Source organism: Acipenser ruthenus, chromosome 37, assembly GCF_902713425.1.
Source record: "Acipenser ruthenus chromosome 37, fAciRut3.2 maternal haplotype, whole genome shotgun sequence".
In the NCBI taxonomy this organism is placed as follows: Eukaryota; Metazoa; Chordata; class Actinopteri; order Acipenseriformes; family Acipenseridae; genus Acipenser; species Acipenser ruthenus.
Window position 1 is genome coordinate 1,646,183 of NC_081225.1, and position 13,963 is coordinate 1,660,145.

Below are 13,963 nucleotides of genomic sequence, written 5' to 3' on the forward strand. Positions count from 1 at the left end.
CTAACTGATATAAAAATAACAGCATATCCTCTTCAGTCCCGATTTTTTATTAACATTTTTAGAAATTTGAAAACAGTTTGTGTGAACTCTGGAGTTCAAGAAGTTGCCCTGCCAAAGAAAAAAAAAAAAACATATATGGGCAGCAGTGTAGAGTAGTGGTTAGGGCTCTGGACTCTTGACCGGAGGGTCGTGGGTTCAATCCCAGGTAGGGGACACTGCTGCTGTACCCTTGAGCAAGGTACTTTACCTAGATTGCTCCAGTAAAAACCCAACTGCATAAATGGGTAATTGTATGTAAAAATAATGTGATATCTTGTAAAAATTGTAAGTCGCCCTGGATAAGGGCGTCTGCTAAGAAATAAATAATAATAATAATAATAATAATAATAATAATAATAATAATAATAATACATGCATTATCAAATAGATACGTAGATAGGAAACGTAACGTGGTACAATTATTCGCAGTTACACGAATACATTGTCTGCTTGTTTCAGTTTCACCAAACCGAACACAAATAAAGGGGTTAAGCTGCGAGTCTTTGAATGGCACGGGGGTCACTGTCCTGGGCATCCACTGTGGGGTGTGGGGTTCACGTCTGTGTTGGGGTTAGGGGTGTCAAGTTTTTAATGTCATGATACGGTACGCATTACGAGACATGTGACTGTCCTGATTGGTTACTTTTAAGATGTGTAATCAGATCAAATGGTCATTTTAACGATGGACCATTTTGTTAAAAGACACGAATGGTTTAGGGAGAGTCTGTATTCATACAACTATAAATCACTTATTCTTCATTGGTGATCTACAATGAGCTCTGCTGTGCTTTTATTCTTGTATCACAATATAAACGATACACGCCTTTTATTATAATACGATATAGCATGTCAAGAATGCATCATGATTCATAGATGAATCGTTACACCCCGAAGTTGGAATATGCAATTTTATAATATGTTTTTTATTTTAGCCTTTTTTTAAAAATTTCCATTTCAAAGTAATTGAAGACTATATTGTCAGATTTGTGTTAGTTAGTTAGGTTTCATTGGTTGACATCAGAGCTGTAGAAATTGAAATGTCTCTATGTTTTGGAGAAGGGGAAGTTAAATTAGAACAATCCTTATTTTTAAAGAAATATTTAAACGGTAGGCAGTCCAGGATGATCCAGTGCAGTTGTTCCAGTCACGTCTCTATCTAATGATGCTGCTGTGCTGTGCTAATGTTTTTTGACTACTGTAACTGATTTGTACCACGTCTGTTTCTGCTGCACACACCATTTTCGGCTGGTAACTATTCTGAGTGAGTATCACTGTCTGTTACGAGTATCGCATATCACACAGCTTATTGTGGTCTGCTTATAGTACAGCTATCCTGTGTAAGCCTCGTACATGCTCCATCTTTATAACAAACCCATGGAACTTTATCAATGGTCCCCCCTTTAATGGCGCACTGACCAATCATTCAAAATCCATTTCCTCGCCTTTTGTTAGCACTAGCAACACTAGCACTGGCCCCCCTGTAAGGAAACTGTTTGCGACTTTCTCTGTAGGACGCAACACGGGTTTAAGCAGAATTTAACAAGTTTTCTTTATTGATTTAATCAAATAGTCACACGTATTACAGCATAATCGTTATCATTAGACACAATCACAAGGCCACTAGTTATTAACAGAAATGAAGCAATGATATCAGCTACCAGTTTCTGGGAGAAGCCTCCGACACGGCGCTGGTGTGTGTTCATGGAGGGTCTTGATGCTTCTCCAATGCACCTCCAAGCGCTGCTGGTTTATTGTCCAGTGGTAGGAGGCTGTGCGGTCCAGTGGTTAAAGAAAGGGGCTTGTAACCAGGAGGTCCCCGGTTCAAATCCCACCTCAGCCACTGACTCATTGTGTGACCCTGAGCAAGTCACTTCACCTCCTTGTGCTCCGTCTTTCGGGTGAGACGTAGTTGTAAGTGACTCTGCAGCTGATGCATAGTTCACACACCCTAGTCTCTGTAAGTCGCCTTGGATAAAGTTGCTGGCTTATCTCTGTGTGTCAGCAATACTTTGACCAGACTCTTGCTTGCACCAGGTCAGGTCAGTTCTGCTCATTTTATTGCCCCTGTCTCAGGCAATAAAACATTCTAGCAGCAAACGCTGCCCACATACATCTGCACCCTCAATCATAATTCTGTTCTTATATAATCTTTTCATTAACTCTTTACAACCCCCTTTAAAGAAGGGCCTTTGTATTCAATGTTCTCCTTTGAAAGGGTGGCAGTGATAACGTTGCAATGGTGCTAATAAGAGGCCGGAAAATGGATTTGAACCCGGGTTATAACGAGGGAGCCCCGTCTGTATTCCTGCTATTTTATTCCAGCACGAATGCTGCGAACAGCCCAGCACTGCCTGAGTTGAGTAGTCAGAAATGTCGCGATGCAAGGTCTTCATCCCGGTTCTGAATCCTTCACTCCTCCCCCACCCTGTTTGATAAAGAGATTCAAACCCTTGTAGACCTGCATGTGGATGCAATTATACTTTTTCTTTGGTACTGCAACATCGATCAGCTAAAATGTAAGTGACTACCTACCAGTACAAGTGACGATCAGCACAGAAGAATTGGAGCCAATAGGTAGAGAGCGATGGCCAACCCCGGTCCTGGAGATCCGCAGGGTCTTCTGGTTTTCGTTCCACCCGCCCGAGTTCTCAATTACTTAATTGAACCAATTTTTTTCTTAATTGGTCAACACAGCCTTTTTATTCCAGGTCTTTAGCTGTTGATGATTTAAAGGTACCCAGAAAACCTGCAGGACTGTGGCTCTCCAGGACCAGGGTTGGCTGCCCCTGGAGTATGGCTTTGCATTGCTTTCTGGAATGAGATAGGAAATTAGCCAACCCTTGTGGTGTGCATGTCGGCTTGTATCGCAGAATAACCTGGAGCAGGGCTTCTCAACCCAGTCCTGGGGACCCCCTTTGTCTGCTGGTTTATCATTCCAACTGAGCTCTTAATTACTTAACTAAACCCTTAATGGCCTATAGGATATGAAATGGCGTTTCTCTTTAGGCATTTCTTACAGGGGTGGCGAAAGTCACCCCTTCCACTCCTGGTCTTTGTTCCAACCCTGTTCTAAATTGTTTAACTGAACCAATCACACCCGCAGACCCTGAAGTCGTTCATGATCTCATTTTACCTGTTAAACAGACCTGGAGTGGAATGGTCTTCCAGGACCGTGATTGGACACCCCTGGTTTAGTCACGTTATAGCTCACAGCTCCCCCTAGTGTCTCAGTTTTGTCCGCACGCTTCACTGCCAGCTCAGACTCCGCCTGCATTTAAACTCTTTTCGTTCTGTTTTTTCTTTCTTCTCGTTTTGTCGGTGACAGTGGCTGCATTGATCTTCAATGGTTCAGCTCCATTTGCTCCAAACGACACTAATGTTTCTGTGGTAAGTTGTTTTGTTTTCTTTTGGAATACAGGCAAGTGTTACCAAGTTGCTCGTGCAGCAAACAGACAGACGCCAAGATGAAGGAATCATATTGAAGCTGTAGCTGAAGCTGTAGCGATAATACTGACATGGGAGAAAGAGACACGCTTAACTCCCAACTAGAGAGCTTTAGTCAGGGTTACCATGTGACTCCACGTACACTGGGATAGTTTGGACCAGTTCAGGTTTTTCAACATACCACAATGCATTCTGCTACGTTTTACCTGTCTCAGGTACCTTTCACAGCAGGACTACACTTACCAGAATGCATTGTGAGTTGAAAAGCCTGAACTGTCCCAAACTGTCCTAATGTACATATTGCCCCTCTATTCAATTCACTGGGCTGTCGAGCCATCCCACAGACGTAAAGCCAGACGTGATTGTGGAAGGGTGCTCCAAGCAACGCTAATATTTCCACGATAAGTTGTTTTAAAAAGTGTTAAGTTGTTACCTATGGAGGAATGCAGTAAACAGACAGACACCAAGAAGGATTTATTATTATTATTATTATTATTATTATTATTATTATTATTATTATTATTATTAGGCAGACGCCTTTACCCCAGGTGACCTTACAGGTGTTGCAGGGCGATACAAGGTTACAGTGCAAAGCAATATTTAAATACAGTGTAGTTTACAGTAAGTGCAACTACTACTAGAATATAATATGAGACAACAACTTATGATTAAGACAATATCTACGATGACATGATAGTAGTGCAGTAGTGCAAGGATAGTGCATCAGCTGAGGATCCAGTAACGTGGTGCTGAGGTCAGGCGAGTCCAGTGCAGAGCAGGAGGGGCGGAGCAGGAGATCTACAAGTGCAGAGTAAACGGGGGTCTCAGAGGTGGCGGAACGGAAGGCAGACGGAGCGGTCCTGAAGTTCTCCGGTAGCTGGTTCCACCACAGAGGGGGGAGTTATCCTAGAGTTGTTTTGCAGTTGTAGCCGGACTACATCAGAGTGCAGCATAGCTAATAACCACTTCTGAGTTATGTTGTTGTCTTTTCTCTCTCTCTTTCTCTCTCCCCACTCCCCCCTGCCCCTCCGCCCTGCATGATCTCTGGCCCTGTCAGTACAATCCTGTCAATGCCACAGCGCTGGACTGGAGCCAGCTCAGTAAGAAGGAGTGTCTGAAGTACGGAGGCAGTCTGGTGGGTAACACCTGTAAGTACGTGCCTGACCTGGCCCTCATGTCCTTCATCCTCTTCTTCGGAACCTACTCCATGACCGTCTCGCTCAAGAAGTTCAAGTTCAGCCGTTACTTCCCCACCAAGGTGAGAAACAGGAGCGGGGTTGAATCCAAGTCCCTAGCCACATTAGTGTTTTCAAACCTAACGGTTTTAAAGTCCTCAACAAAGTTTGCAGTCACATTAAACCACGACTTGTAACTGTGTTCAGTGTTTGAAATGAAAAAGAGGCTTGGTGGTCCAATGGTTAAAGAAAGGGGCTTGTTACCAGGAGGTTCTTGGTTCAATCCCAGCTCAGCCACTGACTCCCTGTATGTGACCCTGAGCAAGTCACTTCACCTCCTTGTGCTCCGTCCTACGGATGAGACGTAAAACAAACTATGTCCAATTGGAAGTGACTCTACAGCAGCAGTTGTTGATGAAGCATAGTTCACAAAGTATAAGCATGATTCTGCAATATCTTTGGCTGTGTTGTTTATTTTCAATGCTAAATTCTGTCAACTGTTTTTTTTATTTTTCAAAAGAGATGCTCCACATCATTTTAAAGCTTTACTTTGCAAACATATACTCAGCCCTATGGAGACACTCCCTAACCCTTCTCTCCTGGTCTCTCCCTTGCTTGCTCCCCCCTCACTCCCTCCCTCCCCCTCACTCCAGTTCCGGAACCTCCTCAGTGACTTTGCTATAGTCTTATCCATGCTGGCGTTCTGTGGTCTTGATTTCTGGATTGCGCTGGACACCCCAAAACTGCATGTCCCCTCGGAGCTAAAGGTTTGAGCCCTCCCTGCTACTAACCCCCCACTCCCTTTCTCAACCCCCCCCCCTAATCCTGTACTACCACACTGTGTCTTAACCTGGAAGTGCATCAGCTCCACTCCACTTACACTGTTGTTGCTCTATGTAATAGACGCACAGCGTTCTCTCTCTTTTATTTCACTATCGGACACTCGCATCAAAAAGTTGTGCGATATTAAAAGATTGAATTAGTAAGGGGTCCCCGAGTGTCTCCCCTGCTAAAGGCACCGGTGTGTGGTGTGCAGGGTGAGTCATACAGTCAGGGGAGCGCAGGCTCTGGGTCCCAGCTGTGCGAAGTCGCCGGTCTTCGCTGGGGATTCCAGAGGGATCGTCGCATTGGCTCTGGCGCTCCCGCATGTTAGGGAGGCAAAACCAGCAGACAGCGCTACAGCAGACCCGATCGGCCAGGCGCCCAGCGAGCTCAGAGCGGACACCTGCAGGGCTGGCCTGTGTCCTCCAGAGGGTGGTAGCTCGCTGGCATCCGCTCTCGAGTTCCTGGGGGTAGAAGAGGAAGCTGGCTCAGTCGTGGGATCGGAGGATGCCCGCTGAACCGTCAGTTCTCTGGAGCTGTGGGGAATTTCTACGTTGAGGTGGGGGACACAACTGGACATTCGGGGAGAAAATCAAAGAGTATAATAATTCTAACCGTGAATTAACTGAATATGTGAATTATCGAATCGCGTAATAAGGAGGGAGTGCTGTACTTACAAAACAATGATATGATCAAAGAAAATAACTTTTATGAATTACTTGGACATGATCTCTGTAGCTCTGTCTTTGCAGTCACAGAATTGTGTGCTACTGTACACTGCAGTGTATTTGTATGCTTGATTCATATCTGCGTAATCATGTGAAGTCTCTCCTCACGCTGCAGCCTTTGAGAAAGGGTTCTGCCTCTTGCAATCTTGCTATACTTTGCTTTGCTGTACTATGCTGCTCATTCTTGTCCATTTCTAACACTGAAACCTGCCATATATAAATATGTACAGAAATAGCATAGCACTAGGGCAGCAGTGTGGAGTAGTGGTTAGGGCTCTGGACTCTTGAGGGTTCAATCCCAGGTGGGGGATACTGCTGTTGTACCCTTGAGCAAGGTACTTTACCTAGATTGCTCCAGTAAAAACCCAACTGTATAAATGGGTAAATAATAATAATAATAATAATAATATGCTAACCGCTTCGATGTTTAATGATATCCTTTAACATTGCTCAAACTGGCAGGATCATTTTTATTAAATACTCTTTCTACTACTTTTTCCAAGCTGGTGTAAATAAATCGCGGTTTTTACACAACTGGACTTTACTGTAAAAAATATATACAACTACAGTAATCCGTCACGTATCCGCTCTAACTGTTTATCCGCTGTTATCAAGCTCTTCAGCAGCGTTAGTTTATTATTGAACAGAGAAGATTACTTCACAGATTGCAGATCCCACCACAGTTTTCGTACGCTGTGTTGTACGCGCTCCGTGCGCTGCCATTGCTGGTAGTGTCACATGCGCTGTGCAATGTGTTGATGTGTAAATAAATCCTGTTCGCCTGCGGGGGGCGTATCAACTTGAACCTCCGTCTGGATCTCCTGCCCGTCACTCAGCAGCGAATGCACGCACCCACACAGCAGACAGCTACTCTGTCACATTAATCCCCTGTATCTTTCTAAACAAGGGATTTAGGGGAGCTCCCTAATAAAAGCTGAATCTCTAAACAGTAATTGTGTGAATATAGTAATTGTTACATGCGTGTAGAATGGTATTTAAAACAGGATTCATGCACCTGACTTTTTACGTACCTCTTACTCTGGTCCTACAGTAGTCAGATATGTGACGGATTATTGTATTGATAATTAAGCTCGGGGTGTACTGTCTGAATAATGGTTGGTCCCATACTATAATATATAAAACAGTGACTATTGAAATAAAGGGGAACTGCCTGCATAATGGTTGATGCCATGATTTATTTACCCATCAAAGTGAACCACATAAGACATGCTGCTGAGTTATTTTTGCTCTCTTTCTCTGTGATCCCTCCTTCCTGTCTTCTGTTTCTTTTCTTGTCGTTTCTCGCTGCGTCGCTCCTCCTCTCCTCTCCTGTGCAGCTCCGTAAACTAATCAGCGACTTCTCAATCTTCATGTCCATAATGATGTTTGTGGGTCTTGATATGCTTGTGGGACTGAACACCCCCAAGCTCATAGTGCCGACAGAGTTCAAGGTACACGCGTTCCCTTCTCTGTCTGTCTGTCTGTCTGTCTGTTAGTTTATGTGGCAGGAACCTTATAAAAGTCGCCCATTGTGAAAGCATAGCAAAGTTTAATAAGGCATTGTTAAATCACTGTACAGCATAGGCAAGCATTGTAAAGCCCAGAGAGGTATGGTAAAGCATAGGGAAGCATTGTAAAGCACAGAGAGGTCTGGTAAAGCATAGGGAAGCATTGTAAAGCACAGAGAGGTCTGGTAAAGCATAGGGAAGCATTGTAAAGCACAGAGAGGTCTGGTAAAGCATAGGGAAGCATTGTAAAGCACAGAGAGGTCTGGTAAAGCATAGGGAAGCATTGTAAAGCACAGAGAGGTCTGGTAAAGCATAGGGAAGCATTGTAAAGCACAGAGAGGTCTGGTAAAGCATAGGGAAGCATTGTAAAGCACAGAGAGGTCTGGTAAAGCATAGGGAAGCATTGTAAAGCACAGAGAGGTGTGGTAAAGCATAGGGAAGCATTGTAAAGCACAGAGAGGTCTGGTAAAGCATTGGGAAGCATTGTAAAGCACAGAGAGGTATGGTAAAGCATAGGGAAGCATTGTAAAGCACAGAGAGGTCTGGTAAAGCATAGGGAAGCATTGTAAAGCACAGAGAGGTATGGTAAAGCACAGGGAAGCATTGTAAACCACAGAGAGGTGTGATAAAGCATAGGGAAGCATTGTAAAGCACAGAGAGGTGTGATAAAGCATAGGGAAGCATTGTAAAGCACAGAGAGGTGTGGTAAAGCATAGGGAAGCATTGTAAAGCACAGAGAGGTGTGATAAAGCATTGGGAAGCATTGTAAAGCACAGAGAGGTATGGTAAAGCATAGGGAAGCATTGTAAAGCACAGAGAGGTCTGGTAAAGCATAGGGAAGCATTGTAAAGCACAGAGAGGTATGGTAAAGCACAGGGAAGCATTGTAAACCACAGAGAGGTGTGATAAAGCATAGGGAAGCATTGTAAAGCACAGAGAGGTCTGGGAAAGCATAGGGAAGCATTGCAAAGCACAGACAGGTCTGGGAAAGCATAGGGAAGCATTGCAAAGCACAGACAGGTACGGTAAAGCATATTAAAAAACAAACCATGGTAAACTAACCCTTATAAAAGTGTGCCACAGTAAAAGCACAGCAAAGTGTAATGGAGTGTGCTTGTGTGTTTTGTGCTGTGAAGCCGACCCGTGCGGACCGTGGCTGGTTTGTCCTGCCCTTTGGGAAGAACCCCTGGTGGGTGTACGTGGCCAGCGCCGTGCCCGCCCTCCTCGTCACCATCCTCATCTTCATGGACCAGCAGATCTCTGCAGTCATCGTCAACCGCAAGGAGCACAAGCTCAAGGTGAGTCAGTCGCACCCGCGCCGTGCTGTCTGCTGTTGTACTGGGATGATCAGGCTGTGCGTCCTGTCTTGTATTTATTGTATTGTAGCATTTTATGGTGACTTTCTGACTGTGTGTGTGTTGTATTGTGATAAGCAGACAAATTGGAATTGGGATCGGCTGTCTGGGTGCTGTATACACACTCACAACACAGACCTGCTGCATTATATTCGGTTGTGATGATCAGACTTTGTGTGTGTGTGTTGCATTGTATTATTCATTATACTGTGATTTTTTTTCGGACCGTGTGTTGTCCTGTTTTGTGATTAGCAGACAGTTTGTGTTGGGTCGTGATCAGCTGCCTGTGTGCTCTATAGACACCTGCCACACCGACCTGTTGTATCGCATTCGGATGTATTGTGCTTGCTGTAGAAAGACTGAAGATATACAAGTTGACTGTGTGTTGTAATTATTGTGTAACTGCATTGTGATTATCTGTGTGTGTTGCAGAGCTGCACAAACCGATCATTCCATTGCTCTGATCAAGCTCTCCGCAGGTGAGGGGCTGTCGTGTCGATCGGGCTGATTTACCCATTCAGAGTGAATTAAGAAACAGCTGCTTGGGTTTGTGTGGATCGCTGTTCTCCACAGAGTCTAAGAAAAGCATTGACCCACACGAACCCAAGCAGCTGTTTCTTAATTCACTCTGAGTGGTGAATCGACACCGGAGACCCTCCGCTGATTGCCAGCCCCTGATTTCTGCGGAGAGCTCGATGCTGTCTTGCTCGTGTGCTCGGCTCCCTTTGGGCTGGGCTCCCTGCTCTGTGTGGCACGCTGACTGCGTCCGTCTCTGTCTATGCAGAAGGGCTGTGGCTACCACATGGACCTGTTCTGGGTGGGGCTGCTGATGGCGGCCTGCTCCTTCATGGGGCTCCCCTGGTACGTCGCTGCCACCGTCATCTCGATCGCTCACATCGACAGCCTGAAGATGGAGACGGAGTCCAGCGCACCCGGAGAGCAGCCCCAGTTTCTGGGGGTCCGGTACAGAGAGAGGGAGGGAGGGAGGGAGAGAGACCCACTATAGAGATCCTATAGATCTGATACAGTGCATAATCTATATGATACAGTACTGTAAGCACAGTGTACTGTAAGCATAGATTTGATACAGTACAGAATCTATATAATTCAGTAAGTGCAACACAAACCAGGAGCAGGCTGTTTTGCACTGAGGTGGGAACAGAGACCCTACAGATCTTTTAGGACATTACACATGTCCTGTCAACTCTCTGTGCTTTACAATGCTTCCCTATGCTTTACCACACCTCTCTGTGCTTTACAATGCTTCCCTATGCTTTACCATACCTCTCTGTGCTTTACAATGCTTCCCTATGCTTTACCATACCTCTCTGTGCTTTACAATGCTTGCCTATGCTTTACCAGACCTCTCTGTGCTTTACAATGCTTCCCTATGCTTTACCAGACCTCTCTGTGCTTTACAATGCTTCCCTGTGCTTTACCAGACCTCTCTGTGCTTTACAATGCTTGCCTATGCTTTACCAGACCTCTCTGTGCTTTACAATGCTTCCCTATGCTTTACCAGACCTCTCTGTGCTTTACAATGCTTCCCTGTGCTTTACCAGACCTCTCTGTGCTTTACAATGCTTCCCTATGCTTTACCAGACCTCTCTGTGCTTTACAATGCTTCCTTATGCTTCACCATACCTCTCTGTGCTTTACAATGCTTCCCTATGCTTTACCATCCCTCTCTGTGCTTTACAATGCTTGCCTATGCTTTACCAGACCTCTCTGTGCTTTACAATGCTTGCCTATGCTTTACCATACCTCTCTGTGCTTTACAATGCTTCCTTATGCTTCACCATACCTCTCTGTCCTTTACAATGCTTCCCTATGCTTTACCATGCCTCTATGTGCTTTACAATGCTTCCCTATGCTTTACCAGACCTCTCTGTGCTTTACAATGCTTCCCTATGCTTTACCAGACCTCTCTGTGCTTTACAATGCTTCCCTATGCTTTACCAGACCTCTCTGTGCTTTACAATGCTTCCCTATGCTTTACCAGACCTCTCTGTGCTTTACAATGCTTCCCTATGCTTTACCAGACCTCTCTGTGCTTTACAATGCTTCCCTATGCTTCACCAGACCTCTCTGTGCTTTATTACACTTTGGTAAACTTTTAGAAGGGGTATGTACTGAGAGGGAAACTCAAGCCATTACAACCTGCTACTCCGTGCCTTCATTATCTTTTGTCGTTTTAGTCCGTTTCTTTCAGTGACAGCATACAATATAAAACTCCAGGACGTAGGTTTTGTGTTGATGTGAATGGCACCAGTATTACGATGCTCTGCTGTGTGTGGATCAGCTGGACAGACCCCTGTAACCCGCTTGCACACACACACATGCAGTACTCGGCTGTTTCTTGTCCCTGTGCAGGGAGCAGAGGTTAACTGGGATCGTTGTGTTCATCCTGACCGGAGTCTCTATCTTCCTGGCTCCTATTCTGCAGGTGAGTGTTTCTGTCACATCTGATCTCTCTGTGCTGCTGCTCTGTGACGATGACCTCTCATGCGTCGCCCTGTCGTTGTTTGTGTGTTTCCCGCAGTACATCCCCATGCCAGTGCTGTACGGAGTCTTCCTCTACATGGGCGTGGCCTCTCTCAATGGAATCCAGGTACACACACGCCTTTTGAAGATCCTTTTTTTATGCAGGCTTGGTGGGTCCAGTGGTTAAAGAAAAGGGCTTGACACCAAATCCTCAGCCACTGACTCACCGTGTGTGACCCTGAGCAAGTCACTGAACCTCCTTGTGATCCGTCCTTCGGACGAGACGTAAAACAAACGAGGTCCTATTGGAAGCGACTCTGCAGCAGCAGTTATGATGCACAGCTCACCCCCTAGTCTCTGTAAGTCGCTGTAGATAAAAGCGTCTGCTAAATGACTATTTAATAATAATACTGGACAGGTAGATGTAATGCTCAACCACAGAAAACAACCAGGCCTTATTCAGTGTATTGCTAAGCATATTTTGCTCAATCAGTAATTCCGAAAGTATTGTGCAGCACCTCCACACACCACCTCCAAACAAGATAACATTTCATAGCTTATAATCTGTCAGAATTCTGGTACTTCTTATGTGACACAATTCTAATGTTAAAAAAGCTTCTTATCTCAATAAGACACCCTACACCCGCCCTGTTACATGTGTTTCTCTCCCCGTCTCTCTCTCTCTCTTTGTCTCTCCCTCTCTCTCTCTCCCCCTCTCTATCTCCCTCTCTGTCTCTCTCACCCCCTCACCTTTCTCTTGCCCCCCTCTCTCCCTCTCCCCCTCTTTGTCTCTCCCTCTCTCTCTGTCTCCCCCTCTCCCTCTCTCCCCTCTCTCCTCTCTCCTTCCCCCTCTCTTCTCTTGCCCCTCTCTCTCACCCCTCACCCCTCTCTCTCTCCCCCTCTCTGTCTCCCCCTCTCTGTCTCTCCCCTCCTCTCTCACCCCCCCTCTCTCTCCCTCTCCCTCACTCTCTCTCCCCCTCTCTCTCACCCCTCCCCCCCTCTCTCCCCCTCTGTCTCTCTCTCCCCCTCTCCTATCTCGCCCCCTTCTCTCTCCTCTCTCTCTCCCCCTCTCTGTCTCTCTCCCCCCTCTCTCTCTCCCCCTCTCCTATCCCCCACCCCCTCTCCCTCTCTCCCTCTGTCCCCCCCGCTCTGTCTCTCCCCCTCTCCTCTCTCCCCCTCTCTCTCACCCCTCACCCCTCTCTCTCCCCTTCTGCCCCTCTCACCCCTCTCTCCCTCTCCCCCTCTCTCTCCCTCTCTGTCTCACCCTCTCTTCTCTCTCTCTTTCTCTCTCTCTCTCTCTCTCTCTCTCTCTCTCTCTCTCCCCCCCCTCTCTCTCTCTCCCCCCTCTCCCCTCTCTCTCCCTCTCTGTGTCTCACCCTCTCTTCTCTCTCTCTCTTCTCTTCCCCCCCCTCTCTCCCCTTCTCTCAGTTCTGGGATCGCTGTAAGCTCTACCTCATGCCTGCCAAGCACCAGCCGGACTACACCTTCCTCCGTCACGTGCCGCTGCGCCGGGTCCACCTCTTCACCGTGGTGCAGATCGTCTGCCTCACCGTGCTCTGGGTTCTCAAGTCCACCATGGCAGCCATCATCTTCCCAGTCATGGTGAGACCGAGCTTCCTGAGGCTTCGCTCGCTCCGTGAAACCATGAAAATCTTAACAGGAATTGGCATAGTTAACCCCTAACCAGGGCTTTCTAAGCGCAGCACAGAAACCAGGACCAGAGGACACACGGTTGGAAATGAAGGGGAAGGAGTGGTTACCAAGGGTTACCTAGCCATGTTGTTCAAGACCCAAGTTTTTAGATCAATCAGATACCAGAAGCCAGATGAGCCTAGATGAGCCGAATGGCCTCTCGTTTGTAAATTTTACTTCTCATTCTTATCAACCAGCCTTTAATCAAAGGTGGCAGGAAGTACAGTAAATCAGCAGTATGTGACCAAAACACATTTCAACATGACCTCTATGTCTCTTCCACCTGACCCTCTCTCCCTCACACACTCTCTCCTCCTCCCTCTCTCTCCCTCTTCTCCTCCCTGTCTCTCCCCCTGCCTCCCTCTCTCCCTCACACACTCTCTCCTCCTCCTCGTCGCTCCCCCTGCCTCCCTCTATCCCTCCTCTCCCTCTCCTCCTCCCCGTCGATCCCCCTGCCTCCCTCTATCCCTCCTCCCTCCCCTCCTCCCTGTGTCTCCCCCTGCCTCCCTCTATCCCTCCTCCCCTCTCTCCCTCTCCTCCTCCCTGTGTCTCCCCCTGCCTCCCTCTATCCCTCCTCCCCTCTCTCCCTCCCCTCCTCCCTGTGTCTCCCCCTGCCTCCCTCTATCCCTCCTCCCCTCTCTCCCTCCCCTCCTCCCTGTGTCTCCCCCTGCCTCCCTCTATCCCTCCTCCCCTCTCTCCCTCCCCTCCTCCCTGTG

At 46.8% G+C, this 13,963-nt stretch overlaps 1 protein-coding gene across 9 annotated transcripts in view; it reads left to right on the plus strand.

Annotated features, from left to right (window-relative positions):
• Positions 1–13,963, plus strand: part of LOC131696802 (electrogenic sodium bicarbonate cotransporter 4-like) — a 46,747-nt gene that overhangs the window by 24,276 nt on the left and 8,508 nt on the right. For 5 of the 9 annotated variants that reach the window (XM_059008643.1, XM_059008645.1, XM_059008647.1 and 2 more), the window contains 8 exons: positions 3,365–3,426; positions 4,541–4,741; positions 7,546–7,659; positions 8,853–9,014; positions 9,856–10,034; positions 11,445–11,517; positions 11,614–11,682; positions 12,984–13,157. In XM_059008643.1, coding sequence (XP_058864626.1) covers positions 3,365–3,426; positions 4,541–4,741; positions 7,546–7,659; positions 8,853–9,014; positions 9,856–10,034; positions 11,445–11,517; positions 11,614–11,682; positions 12,984–13,157 — 1,034 coding nt within the window. Of the gene's footprint in view, positions 1–3,364; positions 3,427–4,540; positions 4,742–5,311; positions 5,426–7,545; positions 7,660–8,852; positions 9,015–9,855; positions 10,035–11,444; positions 11,518–11,613; positions 11,683–12,983; positions 13,158–13,963 lie in introns of all 9 variants that reach the window. The other 4 variants (XM_059008642.1, XM_059008650.1, XM_059008644.1 and 1 more) reach the window with 3 other exon arrangements.